Raw genomic sequence first — 14739 nt, 5'->3', positions numbered from 1 at the left:
CTGCAGATGCAAAGATCATCAGTTCAAACAATTGTACATATGTACAAGTTAGTCAGATGTGCCACCACTTTGCCAAAGTCTGGAAGAAGACTCAAACTGTCACCCTCAAATGAGAGGAATTTGGTGAGGATGTTCAAGAACAACTCAGGAACCACAAAGGCATAGGTGTACCATGAACTGGAAGCTGCTAGAACACCAGCATCACTGTCAACAGTGAAGAGAGTTTTACAGGGTTTTTTTTTTTTTTTTTTGTATATCTCAACCAGGAAACTTAGATCATAAAAAGCATATATTGATGCAGTTGTGCTCCAAACTTTATATACCATGGTAGATTTTTTTTTTGGCAAATTTTCAGACAATATGAATGATAATACAAAAACCTTTTTTTCCACTTATGTTTAGTGGCTATGTGAAGCCATTTATTGTCAAACATCTGTGTTTACTCTTTTAAAATGGCAATGACAACAGACACTAGACAAATGACCCTGAATAAAAGTTTACATACCCTAGTTCTTAATACCATGTCTTGCCCCCTTTAACATCAATGATAACTTGGAGTTTTTTATGGTAGTTGTGGACAAGGCTCTTTATTTACTCTGATGGCAAAGCTGCTCATTCTTCTTGGCAAAAAGCCTCCACTTCCTGTAACTTCCTGGGCTGTCTTGCATGAACTACACATTTGAGATCTCCCCAGAGTGGCTCAATGATATTGAGGTCAAGAGACTGAGATGGCCACTCCAGAACCTTCACTTTATTCTGCTGTAGCCAATGACAGGTCGACTTGGCCTTGTCTTTTGAATCTTTGTCATGTTGGAGCATCCAAGTATGTCCCATGCACAGCTTCTGAGCTGATGAGTGCAAAGTTTCCTCCAGTATTTTCTGATAACATGCTGCATTCATCTTCCCATCAATTTTGACTAAGTTTCCTATGCCTTTGTAGCTCACACATCCCCAAAACATCAGTGATCCACCTCTGTGCTTCACAGTAGGAAGGGTGTACCTTTCATCATTGACTCTTCTCCAAATATAACGTTTATGGTTGTGGTCAAAAAGTTCAGTTTTGGTCTCATCACTCTGAATGACTTTGTTCTCTGTGCTGTTTGGCATATTGTAAGTGGGATACTTTGTAGCATTTGTGTAGTAATGGCTTTCTTCTGGTGACTTGACCATGCAGCCCATTTTTCTTCAAGTGCCTCCTTATTGTACATCTTGAACCAGCCACACCACTTTTTTTCAGAGAGTCCTGTATTTCAGACAAAGTTATTTGTGGGTTTTCATTTGCAAACAAACAATTTTCCTGGCAGCTGCTGCTGAAATTTTTGTAGGTCTACCTGACCATGGTTTGGTTCCAACAGAATCCCTCATTTTCCACTTATTAATTAGAGTCTGAACACTGCTGACTGGCATTCTCAGTCCCTTGGATATCTTTTTATATCCCTTTCCTGTTTTATACAGTTCAATTACCTTTTCTTTGGCAATTTTTTTGCTTTCCCTATGACCCAGAAACCAGAACCGTCAATGCAGCACTGGATGAAAGATGCAAGGGTCTGTCAGGAGCCCCGAAACTCACTGATCTTTTATTTTTTATACACACACTGATTACTAGAAAACAGATCACAAGTGAGGATGGTTACCTTTTGTAGCCATTCAAACCCATTTGTGTCAACTTGTGTGCATGTTATCAAGCCAAAATCACCAGAATATGTAAACTTTTTATCAGGGTAATTTGGGTAGTTTCTGTTGTCATTATTTTTAAAAAAGAGTAAACACAGTTGTTTGACAATAAATGGCTTCACACAACCACTAACCGTGAGTGGAAAAAAAAGTGTTGTGTTATTCATATTCTCTGAAATATGGACACAAAATAAAAAATTCTGCCAGGGTAATAAACCTTTGGGCACAACTGTAAGTGGCACGAATTACTTCAAAATGAAGTCACACAGAAGTCACATGATGAAGTCATACACAGTCAAAAACATTATTACAGACATATGTATATTTGCTTGTACATTTATATTCTGGTGCATACAGCAAACAGAGTAAATTAGTATGTCGCTGGGCTGTGACCACTGGTGAGTAGTTGGAGACACAAAGTGCGAAAATACACAAATTAGTGACAGTTTTCACTTGGAAACACACTGACCTGCACTCTTAACCCAGATTTTGTTTTAACTTAAATTTCTGAGTTATCATTAATTATTCTTTCATGTTTTGTAAAAAAAAAAGCATTCTCATTACTAAACTAAATTAGTTGATTGCACTATTCAACTGAAATTTTCGGTGCAATGATCATGTTAAGCAGAGTTAACTTTTTGTCTCAAGTTTCTGTAAGGGAGGGGAGGGGCCCATTTTAAATTCTACCTAGCAACCATGTCAAGTGTGAAGACTCCACTCATCCTGCTGCTTCTGCTCATGGCTTGCTGTGCTCAAATTCAAAACCTGTGGATTTTGAGAGCAACACATAACTTTCTGGTCAAAAGACGGTTCATTGAAAATAGCTTAAGTGCTGCTTCTTTTTTTCTCTCCGCTGTACGCAGTGTACACTTGGCTGTGGGTTTTTGAAAGAAACACTGACTTAAAGAAAGTGGAATGTAGGCTTCAAGTTAGTTATTTGTTGATAACTTTCTGGAAATTAGTTTAGCCCAAAGAGTGGTCCAGTGAGAACACGTTAGCTAAACTGAAGTTATTTTTTGGCAATATAACTCATCATATGGTGTGCTATTACTAAATCAAACACATTTCAACTGTTGCTTTTTTTTAACATGCACTTAATTTTTTTGTTTAGGTTTAGTTAATGTATTAAATACTTTTTAAACAAAATTGTAGAACTTAAAATCTATTCAGTTATATTATGTGTCACTTTGTTGCCTTTTTTTAGTAAACATTTGTCACATTTTTTACAGTACAGTTTTAATGCATTTTTTCCTGTTTTTACTTGTCTTTTGGTTGACAAGGTGTTCATGAGGTGTTCCTTTGTAATATTTTTTAAATAAAAGTCTTTGGAACATTTAAATGTACTGTAGCAATCGCCGGGCCGGTTGCTAAGACTGTGAACTGTTATGCTGCAGTGCATCATGGGAGTACAGGGTTTTGAGAGTTTTAAGTGTTGTTAATGTGTTTCATGTTAGTTTAATAGTGTGGTTAGTGTTACTGATTTATTGTGTTCAATAGTTCAGTTGAGTTAGTCAAGTTTAGTTAAGTGTCTGTTGCCACCATAAGTGAAAAGTGTATTGCGTTTGATGCTTTCCACCATTTTTTGTGTTGTTGGGGTTGCACCTCCTTGCGGCAGAGTGCAGAAAAGCTCAGAGCATCTCGTTCTTCCACACCACTCGCCACAGTATTCTTTAATTCCTTCCATACACATTTGTTGAAACAATGCATTATAATCTCAAAATAAAGATGAAGTAGTTAATTAAATTACAAGAAAAGACATTACTTATATTAAGAAATTGTTTTAACTATTGATTAATAATGTTTATTATGTTATTTGTTATATGTTTACATATGTTTAACGTAAAATAGTTATTTTATACACCAATGAGAAATCATTTATGTGAACTAATGATTTTGAGTAACAACTACTACTGGGATTTGTTAATACAACTTAACCTGATTAGTTTTAGCTTGTGTAAAAACTAAAGTGGTTTAAGGCAACGGGTTTCCATGCAATTTTCTAGTAAACTCAACTAATTCAGGTTAAGAGTGTGTATTCACAATTTTGTCATGCTCCCAGGATTCCCTGGGCAGTTTGTTCCTGTCTCACACCTGGAATATCAGATTCTCATTTTTGTCTCCAATTAGTCACAGTTTAGTTTTGGAGGTTTCCAGTCCCTCACAAAGGTACCTCATATTCACATTCGCACACCTTTATGAGTCACTAGAACTAAAGTGAGAAGGGTTTGAGACAGTTTTGAGACGGCCCTGACTATTTGTCACCAACAGTTGCAGCTCAGAGCTGTACGAAAATTCAGTAAGGTATGTATCAGTCCCCTGTTGCCTTTCATTAAATTCTCATTATGATCATGCCCTAGGAGTTTAAATGTAGCTGGAAGACAACAATAACTGGCCCTTGTGTAATGGCAAATGGTATGTAGACTGGATTTCTAATTATACTTTTTCATCTGATGCACATGCTTTAAGTGCTTTACAGTGAAACCTCAAATTCATCCATTCACACACCGATGTCAGCATGCTGTCATGCAAGGTGCTCAACAGCACATCTGGAGCAACTTGTCCATGAAGGACCATGCCCAAGGACCTCAGTGGGTTTCATGTCTGATTTGGTTTGCTGTTTGGGGAGTGAGATTGCATCAGAATTTTGGCTTTCTGTTGGGACTGTTTACACAGAGACTGCTACCTGCTGCTTTGGACTTGAACTAACAGTCTTTTTCAAGACTTTTTTACTTTTTTACCTTTTTACTTTTTTTTTACTTTTTTACTGTGCTCCAACGCCTAAGGAAGACCTCTAACGGTCGAAACATCGCGACGGAGCACTTTTATCAGCTAACTTTCATTAGCGTTGGCAAGCTAACGCTTTTATTTTTTTTATTTTTATTTTATTTTAGCACCGTTGTCGTGCGTTCGCTGTTGTCGTGCGTTGCCTGTGCTGCTTCATGGCCTGTTTGGTGCCTTGATTGGGGCACTCCTTCTGCTGAATCACCTCTGGATTATTTGCACATTATTCACTTTGTGTGTTTTTGGGAATCCGCTAGCTTAGCGCAGCTACTAGCTCTTAGCCGGTTTAGCATGGCGGCTTCTCCTGTCTCTCCCGTACTTTTCTGCTCTGGGTGTGAAATGTTTAGTTATTCCTCGGTCTCCTTTAGCAGTAACGGTACTTGTAATAAGTGCAGCTTATTCGTAGCTTTGGAGGCCAGGCTGGGCGAATTGGAGGCTCGGCTCCGCACCGTGGAAAATTCTACAGCTAGCCAGGCCCCTGTAGTCGGTGCGGACCAAGGTAGCTTAGCCGCCGTTAGTTCCCCCCTGGCAGATCCCGTGCAGTCGGGAAAGCAGGCTGACTGGGTGACTGTGAGGAGGAAGCGTAGCCCTAAACAGAAGCCCCGTGTACACCGTCAACCCGTTCACATCTCTAACCGTTTTTCCCCACTCGACGATACACTCGCCGAGGATCAAACTCTGGTTATTGGCGACTCTGTTTTGAGAAATGTGAAGTTAGCGACACCAGCAACCATTGTCAGTTGTCTTCCGGGGGCCACAGCAGGCGATATCGAAGGACATTTGAAATTGCTGGCTAAGGCTAAGCGTAAATTTGGTAAGATTGTAATTCACGTCGGCAGTAATGACACTCGGTTACGCCAATCGGAGGTCACTAAAATTAACATTAAATCGGTGTGTAACTTTGCAAAAACAATGTCGGACTCTGTTGTTTTCTCTGGGCCCCTCCCCAATCAGACCGGGAGTGACATGTTTAGCCGCATGTTCTCCTTGAATTGCTGGCTGTCTGAGTGGTGTCCAAAAAATGAGGTGGGCTTCATTGATAATTGGCAAAGCTTCTGGGGAAAACCTGGTCTTGTTAGGAGAGACGGCATCCATCACACTTTAGAGGGAGCAGCTCTCATTTCTAGAAATCTGGCCAATTTTTTTTTGGATCCTCCAAACTGTGACTGTCTAGCGTTGGGACCAGGAGGCAGAGCTGTGGTCTTATACACCTCTCTGCAGCTTCTCTCCCCCTGCCATCCCCTCATTACCCCATCACTGTAGAGACGGTGCCTGCTCCCAGACCACCAATAACCAGCAAAAATCTATTTAAGCATAAAAATTCAAAAAGAAAAAATAATATAGCACCTTCAATTGCACCACAGACTAAAACAGTTAAATGTGGTCTATTAAACATTAGGTCTCTCTCTTCTAAGTCCCTGTTGGTAAATGATATAATAATTGATCAACGTATTGATTTATTCTGCCTAACAGAAACCTGGTTACAGCAGGATGAATATGTTAGTTTAAATGAGTCAACACCCCCGAGTCACACTAACTGTCAGAATGCTCGTAGCACGGGCCGGGGCAGAGGATTAGCAGCAGTCTTCCATTCCAGCTTATTAATTAATCAAAAACCTAGACAGAGCTTTAATTCATTTGAAAGCTTGTCTCTTAGTCTTGTCCATCCAAATTGGAAGTCCCAAAAACCAGTTTTATTTGTTATTATCTATCGTCCACCTGGTCGTTACTGTGAGTTTCTCTGTGAATTTTCAGACCTTTTGTCTGACTTAGTGCTTAGCTCAGATAAGATAATTATAATGGGCGATTTTAACATCCACACAGATGCTGAGAATGACAGCCTCAACACTGCATTTAATCTATTATTAGACTCTATCGGCTTTGCTCAAAAAGTAAATGAGTCCACCCACCACTTTAATCATATTTTAGATCTTGTTCTGACTTATGGTATGGAAATAGAAGACTTAACAGTATTCCCTGAAAACTCCCTTCTGTCTGATCATTTTTTAATAACATTTACATTTACCCTGATGGACTACCCTGCAGTGGGGAATAAGTTTCATTACACTAGAAGTCTTTCAGAAAGCGCTGTAACTAGGTTTAAGGATATGATTCCTTCTTTATGTTCTCTAATGTCATATACCAACACAGAGCAGAGTAGCTACCTAAACTCTGTAAGGGAGTTAGAGTATCTCGTCAATAGTTTTACATCCTCATTGAAGACAACTTTGGATGCTGTAGCTCCTCTGAAAAAGAGAGCTTTAAATCAGAAGTGTCTGACTCCGTGGTATAACTCACAAACTCGTAGCTTAAAGCAGATAACCCGTAAGTTGGAGAGGAAATGGTGTCTCACTAATTTAGAAGATCTTCACTTAGCCTGGAAAAAGAGTTTGTTGCTCTATAAAAAAGCCCTCCGTAAAGCTAGGACATCTTTCTACTCATCACTAATTGAAGAAAATAAGAACAACCCCAGGTTTCTTTTCAGCACTGTAGCCAGGCTGACAAAGAGTCAGAGCTCTATTGAGCTGAGTATTCCATTAACTTTAACTAGTAATGACTTCATGACTTTCTTTGCTAACAAAATTTTGACTATTAGAGAAAAAATTACTCATAACCATCCCAAAGATGTATCGTTATCTTTGGCTGCTTTCAGTGATGCCGGTATTTGGTTAGACTCTTTCTCTCCGATTGTTCTGTCTGAGTTATTTTCATTAGTTACTTCATCCAAACCATCAACATGTTTGTTGGACCCCATTCCTGCCAGGCTGCTCAAGGAAGTCCTACCATTATTTAATGCTTCAATCTTAAATATGATCAATCTATCTTTGTTAGTTGGTTATGTACCACAGGCCTTTAAGGTGGCAGTAATTAAACCATTACTTAAAAAGCCATCACTTGACCCAGCTATCTTAGCTAATTATAGGCCAATCTCCAACCTTCCTTTTCTCTCAAAGATTCTTGAGAGGGTAGTTGTAAAACAGCTAACTGATCACCTGCAGAGGAATGGTCTATTTGAAGAGTTTCAGTCAGGTTTTAGAATTCATCATAGTACAGAAACAGCATTCGTGAAGGTTACAAATGATCTTCTTATGGCTTCGGACAGTGGACTTATCTCTGTGCTTGTTCTGTTGGACCTCAGTGCTGCTTTTGATACTGTTGACCATAAAATTTTATTACAGAGATTAGAGCATGTCATAGGTATTAAAGGCACTGCGCTGCGGTGGTTTGAATCATATTTGTCTAATAGATTACAGTTTGTTCATGTAAATGGGGAATCTTCTTCACAGACTAAAGTTAATTATGGAGTTCCACAAGGTTCTGTGCTAGGACCAATTTTATTCACTTTATACATGCTTCCCTTAGGCAGTATTATTAGACGGTATTGCTTAAATTTTCATTGTTACGCAGATGATACCCAGCTTTATCTATCCATGAAGCCAGAGGATACACACCAATTAGCTAAACTGCAGGATTGTCTTACAGACATAAAGACATGGATGACCTCTAATTTCCTGCTTTTAAACTCAGATAAAACTGAAGTTATTGTACTTGGCCCCACAAATCTTAGAAGCATGGTGTCTAACCAGATCGTTACTCTGCATGGCATTTCCCTGATCTCTAGTAATACTGTGAGAAATCTTGGAGTCATTTTTGATCAGGATATGTCATTCAAAGCGCATATTAAACAAATATGTAGGACTGCCTTTTTGCATTTACGCAATATCTCTAAAATCAGAAAGGTCTTGTCTCAGAGTGATGCTGAAAAACTAATTCATGCATTTATTTCCTCTAGGCTGGACTATTGTAATTCATTATTATCAGGTTGTCCTAAAAGTTCCCTAAAAAGCCTTCAGTTGGTTCAGAATGCTGCAGCTAGAGTACTGACGGGGACTAGCAGGAGAGAGCATATCTCACCCGTGTTGGCCTCTCTTCATTGGCTTCCTGTTAATTCTAGAATAGAATTTAAAATTCTTCTTCTTACTTATAAGGTTTTGAATAATCAGGTCCCATCTTATCTTAGGGACCTCGTAGTACCATATTACCCCATTAGAGCGCTTCGCTCTCAGACTGCGGGCTTACTTGTAGTTCCTAGGGTTTGTAAGAGTAGAATGGGAGGCAGAGCCTTCAGCTTTCAGGCTCCTCTCCTGTGGAACCAGCTCCCAATTCAGATCAGGGAGACAGATACCCTCTCTACTTTTAAGATTAGGCTTAAAACTTTCCTTTTCGCTAAGGCTTATAGTTAGGGCTGGATCGGGTGACCCTGGACCATCCCTTGGTTATGTTGCTTTAGACGTAGACTGTGGGGGGGTTCCCATGATGCACTGTTTCTTTCTCTTTTTGCTCCGTATGCATCACTCTGCATTTAATCATTAGTGATCGATCTCTGCCCCCCTTCTCGGCATGTCTTTTTCCTGGTTCTTTCCCTCAGCCCCAACCAGTCTCAGCAGAAGACTGCCCCTCCCTGAGCCTGGTTCTGCTGGAGGTTTCTTCCTGTTAAAAGGGAGTTTTTCCTTCCCACTGTGGCCAAGTGCTTGCTCATAGGGGGTCGTTTTGACCGTTGGGGTTTTTCATAATTATTGTATGGCCTTGCCTTACAATATGGAGCGCCTTGGGGCAACCGTTTGTTGTGATTTGGCGCTATATAAGAAAAAAGTTGATTGAGTTGATTGATTGATGGGGAATAGAACCGGCAATCCTCTGGTCTCCAGATATAACACGGCTAGGTTTGCATTATTTTATTTTACTTTAAATGATAAACCTACCAAAGTGACTCCAGGTGACCTTAGGAGGCGGAGTCCCACTGACTTTGCAGTCAAAGCGAGCATTACGCCCCTCAATCACCTCCAGAACATCCAGCCTGCGGGTGAAGAGAGGTTCCAGTGATGGGATGACTTTGAGTTTGCCACAAGAGGTTACTTCCTCTAAAAAAATGAATGAGGGGAGGACAGAAACAGTAGTTATTAAGCAGAATGCATCCCAATCTGAACAATACACAGAATGTGTTCTACCTTTAGCTGTGCTAAGTTTGCACATGTATGTCCCGCTGTCATCCTCATGCACAGAGTTGAGCAGCAGCCGGCAGTTCCTCCCATCAAAGTGCATCTTACAGTTCAGCAATGCAGGTTGGATAAGTTTTCCATCCGCAAGCCAATCCACATCAGTGTCCTTTGGACCCATGACGTGACATTCAAACAAAACGGTCTCCCCAGCCTTTGCTGTGATGTCTTTGACCGGGCGGATGACAGCCAGTCCGGGCTCCACTGGTGGTGCTGAGTGGAATTCAAGGACAATTTGGGAGGAAATCTGATAAGTGGCACCAAAGCTGGAATTTTTTTTTTTTTTTTGTACTAGGTACGTCTCTCCTTTTTAAATCATGTGATTTTATCATAGCAATTACAAAAAATATTTCAGTTAACAAAATTAACTCCTTCCAGAGGAGCTGAATCACTGAGGTAACAAATATTAACTTGAGTGAGCAAATCCCACAATCACAATATAAATTTGGGTTTGTAATCTCTATGATATAAGAAAGCAAATAAAAGTGGATTTTTTTTTTAGAGAACATACCTTTAACCTCCAGAGTTCCTTCACACTGCTTTGTTCCATACTCATTAATGATCTTACATGTGTATACACCAGAGTCCGACCTCAGCGCCGATCTGATGGTCATTTCAAAAGTGTCATCTTCTGTCTCGCAGACAATGTGACGTGGACCTGTTTTAACTGTCACTCTGTCCCTCAACCTACAACAACAACAACAAAGTAGAATTGCTGCCATGCATTCTTTGTCTTTTTAGAAGTAATCATTCTGTTGTGTGGCTGGGGTGCCTGGCTGGCTTTTGTTTCTGTCTTCTGTTTTCTGTCTTCTGTTTTTCCTTCCAGGTGGCATGCATTCAGGACTGAGTGGCTGTGTGGCTGAGTTATTAGGACCTCACCCTGATCACCTGAGGCTGGTCATGTGCAGCTCGTCAGGACTCACAGCTGTGGTGCATCTATATGGATTGGGGCATGGTTGCATTTAAGTCTGGAGTACACAGTGTGTATTTGCCAGAGACTCGACCTTGTGACCAGACGGGTGAGATCGACGTTTGGAGAACCATCTCATCATCATGGACGCAGAGACCGTACCAGGTTTGATGCCATGGTCGGTGAAAGAGGAGGGGGTGGGGTCTCACGCTCGTCAGCACACTTCCTGAGGTACTTTAGGTTTTGTGACTAACATGAGTACAGTCAGTAGATATGGTGTCCCTCACACCTTATTATATTGAGCTGTTATGTTAGTCGTTTAATCTGCTTCCACTGCAGTGGAGAATTGAACTGGGTGTTCCATGCCTGCAGGGTGGGAAGCTGATTGGTGATTAAGCCAGGAAGTGTTTGCTGATTATGTACACCTTTGAGTGGTCTCTCTGTGTGTGGAGTGGTGGACTCACATTATGGTTTCTTCTTTCACAGACTCGGTTGGTCGCGGCCACCTGGGGGGTGTCGGCGGGGTCCTTGGATCCGAACAGTTCTGGCTCCGGACCGTTTGTGCTGCTGGGAGCGCACCGTTTTTCCACCTCGCCAGACCGCGCACTTATTTGTTATTAATTAAGCACTCACTGTTATGTCATTAAATTCTGTTATCCTTTGAACCGTGCTCTGCTTATTTTATGCTGGGTCCTAATGTCAAACGCTGGTCGGTTCTCCGACTGCGTCCGACACATAACACATTCATTCCTACATCTCGTAGAGCATCAACATGTCATGTAAGAGTAGAATGGGAGGCAGAGCCTTCAGCTTTCAGGCTCCTCTCCTGTGGAACCAGCTCCCAATTCAGATCAGGGAGACAGACACCCTCTCTACTTTTAAGATTAGGCTTAAAACTTTCCTTTTTGCTAAAGCTTATAGTTAGGGCTGGATCAGGTGACCCTGAACCATCCCTTAGTTATGCTGCTATAGACGTAGACTGCTGGGGGGTTCCCATGATGCACTGTTTCTTTCTCTTTTTGCTCTGTATGCACCACTCTGCATTTAATGATTAGTGATCGATCTCTGCTCCCCTCCACAGCATGTCTTTTTCCTGGTTCTCTCCCTCAGCCCCAACCAGTCCCAGCAGAAGACTGCCCCTCCCTGAGCCTGGTTCTGCTGGAGGTTTCTTCCTGTTAAAAGGGAGTTTTTCCTTCCCACTGTAGCCAAGTGCTTGCTCACAGGGGGTCGTTTTGACCGTTGGGGTTTTACATAATTATTGTATGGCCTTGCCTTACAATATAAAGCGCCTTGGGGCAACTGTTTGTTGTGATTTGGCGCTATATAAAAAAATTGATTGATTGATTGATTGATGTGTGGGAGCACGCTCTGGTGCTGTGCATCGCTACATCCACCATGTCATGGAACCACCGTGGGTCCTGGATGCCAACCTGTGGGCCTTAAAAATAGATTTATTTTAACTACAGGACCGATCCCTATCAAAGACAAAAAGCAGTCTCCTGGTCCACCCTTTTGGTGGTTAATAAAAAGATTAACCACCCAGACATATAAAACAACACTGAATCCATAAACTTGGAATTTTAACTCCAAACTTTAATCTTAAAACTGTGTAGTATGTTTTTGGAATGGTGTGGACTATGATTACAAAATTCTGGTGGTTTTCTTTGTAATAGGTAAGTGATTTCACAGATGAGTTCTTCCTTTCAACTCAAAGCTTTGCTTCTTACACAGATCGCCCGCTGAGATGATCCGGTGGAAAGAACGTCTGCACACTGTTGAGTCTTCATTACACATACTTGGTCATAGTTGGATGGACATTATCCTGTTTTTGAATTTTTGAATTAATTATTAGTGTGCTTAGAAGATGCATAAAACTGGAAAAAGTCCACTCTTGGGATCGAATCGGTAATATTGCAGACCTGAAGTTACAACATGTAACAAGCACCTTAATCCTCAGGTCACCAGTGTGCCCCAAAATGTATTCAATGCAATGCCAAAGGTTTTGTGTAGGATAATTAAAATTTTTTTTGGAAGAGCTGAACCCAGCAGAACAATTTACGAAAGCTGACTGATCCAGCGGTGCTGCTCTGTCAGACCACATTAGAAATTGTTTTAGAGTGATATTACCAGCAAACTATACTTAGATTTATTGTATTCACAGACAAAGTATTTTTTGTCACTATTAACACATTAAATCATAAGTCAGCAATGCCGCCGATGCCAACATGATAATGCCCAGATATGGGCTTCATATCGACTGAACTGGGTCTCAGCCACATGGGTTGTGCAGCTGGTACAGTCTGAGTGCTGATCCCAAGCACGGATAAATGGGGAGGGTTGCGTCAGGAAGGGCATCCGGCATAAAACACGCCAAAATAAAGATGCAGAGTACAAATCAAATATCCATATTGGATTGGTCAAGGCCTGGGTTAACAACAGCAGCCACTGGTGCCTTTGATCAACATGGTGCCAGTGGAAATTGGGTTACTGCTGGGCGAAAAAGAAGAAGTGGAGGAGGCTCCATCCAAAAGTGAGAGTGGGCGTCTTCTTCTGCAAGCCTGCCGTCCTGGACACCAGCATGGACTCCCAAAAATTTCCTGTATATTTGTATTGTCAGCTGTGTTGGGTAGCATGGCCCAAGCACAGGTCACCCCTTTGAGTCTGGTCTGCTTGAGGTTTCTTCCTCAAATCATCAGAGAGAGTTTTTCCTTACCACTGTTGTCTGTGTGTTTGCTCTGGGGGTTGGTAAGGTTAGACCTTACTTGTGTGAAGCACCTTGAGGCAGCTTTGTTGTGATTTGGCGTGATATGAATGAAATAAATTGAATGAATTTGAATTGAATTGAATTAAGATTGAATTGAGAAAGTGTCCACACACAGTGGGAGAAGAGGAAAACTAGAAGGGTGGAAGTGAGAGTCAGGACCTTGAATGTTGGCAGTATGACTGGTAAAGGGAGAGAGCTGACTGACATGATGGAGAAGAGAAAGTTAGACATATTGTATGTGCAAGAGACCAAGTGGAGGGGAAGTGCAGGAGCATAGGTGGTAGGTTCAAGTTGTTGTATGGTGGTGAGGATAGGAAGAAATGGTGTTGGGGTCATTTTAAAGGAAAAGTATGTTGAGTGTGTTGGAGGTTAAGTGAGTGTCTGACAGGGTGATGAATGTGAAGTTGGAAATTGAAGGGTTGATGATGAATATCATCAGTGCATATGCCCCACAACTGTGCAAAGTAATAGAGAGTGTAGTAGAGGTAGAGTGTGGTAAAGAGGTGAAGAAGAGCGTACAGGAAGGGTGGAGTGGGTGGAGAAGGAGTGATTTGTGACTGAACAATATCTGCAACAGTCTCGGGAAAAGTTTACAAGACAGGAGTGAGACCAGCTATGTTGTACGGCTTAGAGACAGTGGCACTAACTAAAAGACAGCAGGCAGAGCTGAAGATGTTGCAATTCTCTTTGGGAGTGACGAGATTATACAAGATTAGAAATTAACAAATCAGAGGGACAGCTCAGGTGGGATGGTTTAGAGACAAAGTCAAAGAGGTGAGATTGAGATGGTTTGGACATGTGCAGAGGAGGGACACAGGGTATATAGGGAGAAGGATGCTGAGGATGGAGGCACCAGGTAGGAGGAGATGAGGGAGGCTAAAGAGGAGGCTTATGGATGTGGTGAGGGAGGACATGCAGGTGGTTGCTAACACATTTTCCTATTATAAAGTAACACTAACAGCATCAAAGATAACACTATTAAAGAGTTAATATATTCTATTTTTTGTAACTCAGAAATGGTGAGAATTCAATTGGAATACCATTAATTTTAACATTGAGTTGAAGTATCGCTGAGGAATATGTCATGCGGTCAGACCCACGATCAGATCTCCAGCTTCCACAGCCACTCACTGCTAGTACAATCAGTTTACCTTGTTAAATCTGAAATGTTGAGCACTACTTGGTTGAATGCATTAAAGCAGCTTGCTTCAAGAAGCAGATAGTGAAGAAAAACTCTTCAGGCTTTGGGACACACATTTGTTCTGTGTCCTGTGTAAAACAAAGCAATAAATGGTGATGTTGGTGGTTTGGTGATGTCAGTAAACCTACCAGTAGAGCATTGGTTTGGGTTGTCCACTTATTCGAACAGACATGGTGACTTCCTGACGTTCAATGACTGTTTGATTGCTCAATGTTGCCTGTTTGAGACGTAATACAAGTTAGAAGCTCACAACTCATATTTGCAGATCAGTCAAGATAAAATTAAGGACGGGTCAATGGTAGACATTCAATTAGGTACATATAGACACATTCAGAATCAGGATCAGTCTCAC

General features: G+C 41.2%; 1 protein-coding gene across 1 annotated transcript in view; it reads right to left on the bottom strand.

The window, feature by feature from the left end:
- LOC117524446 (striated muscle preferentially expressed protein kinase-like) overlaps positions 1–14739 on the bottom strand; it is a 150324-nt gene that overhangs the window by 64319 nt on the left and 71266 nt on the right. Inside the window, 4 exon segments of the mRNA XM_034186232.1 lie at positions 9219–9377; positions 9465–9725; positions 10024–10199; positions 14516–14604. Coding sequence (XP_034042123.1) covers positions 9219–9377; positions 9465–9725; positions 10024–10199; positions 14516–14604 — 685 coding nt within the window.

This window comes from Thalassophryne amazonica, chromosome 14 (assembly GCF_902500255.1).
Source record: "Thalassophryne amazonica chromosome 14, fThaAma1.1, whole genome shotgun sequence".
Lineage (NCBI taxonomy): Eukaryota > Metazoa > Chordata > Actinopteri > Batrachoidiformes > Batrachoididae > Thalassophryne > Thalassophryne amazonica.
Note: the sequence above shows the minus strand (reverse complement) of the source record. Positions and strands in the feature narration are given on the sequence as shown.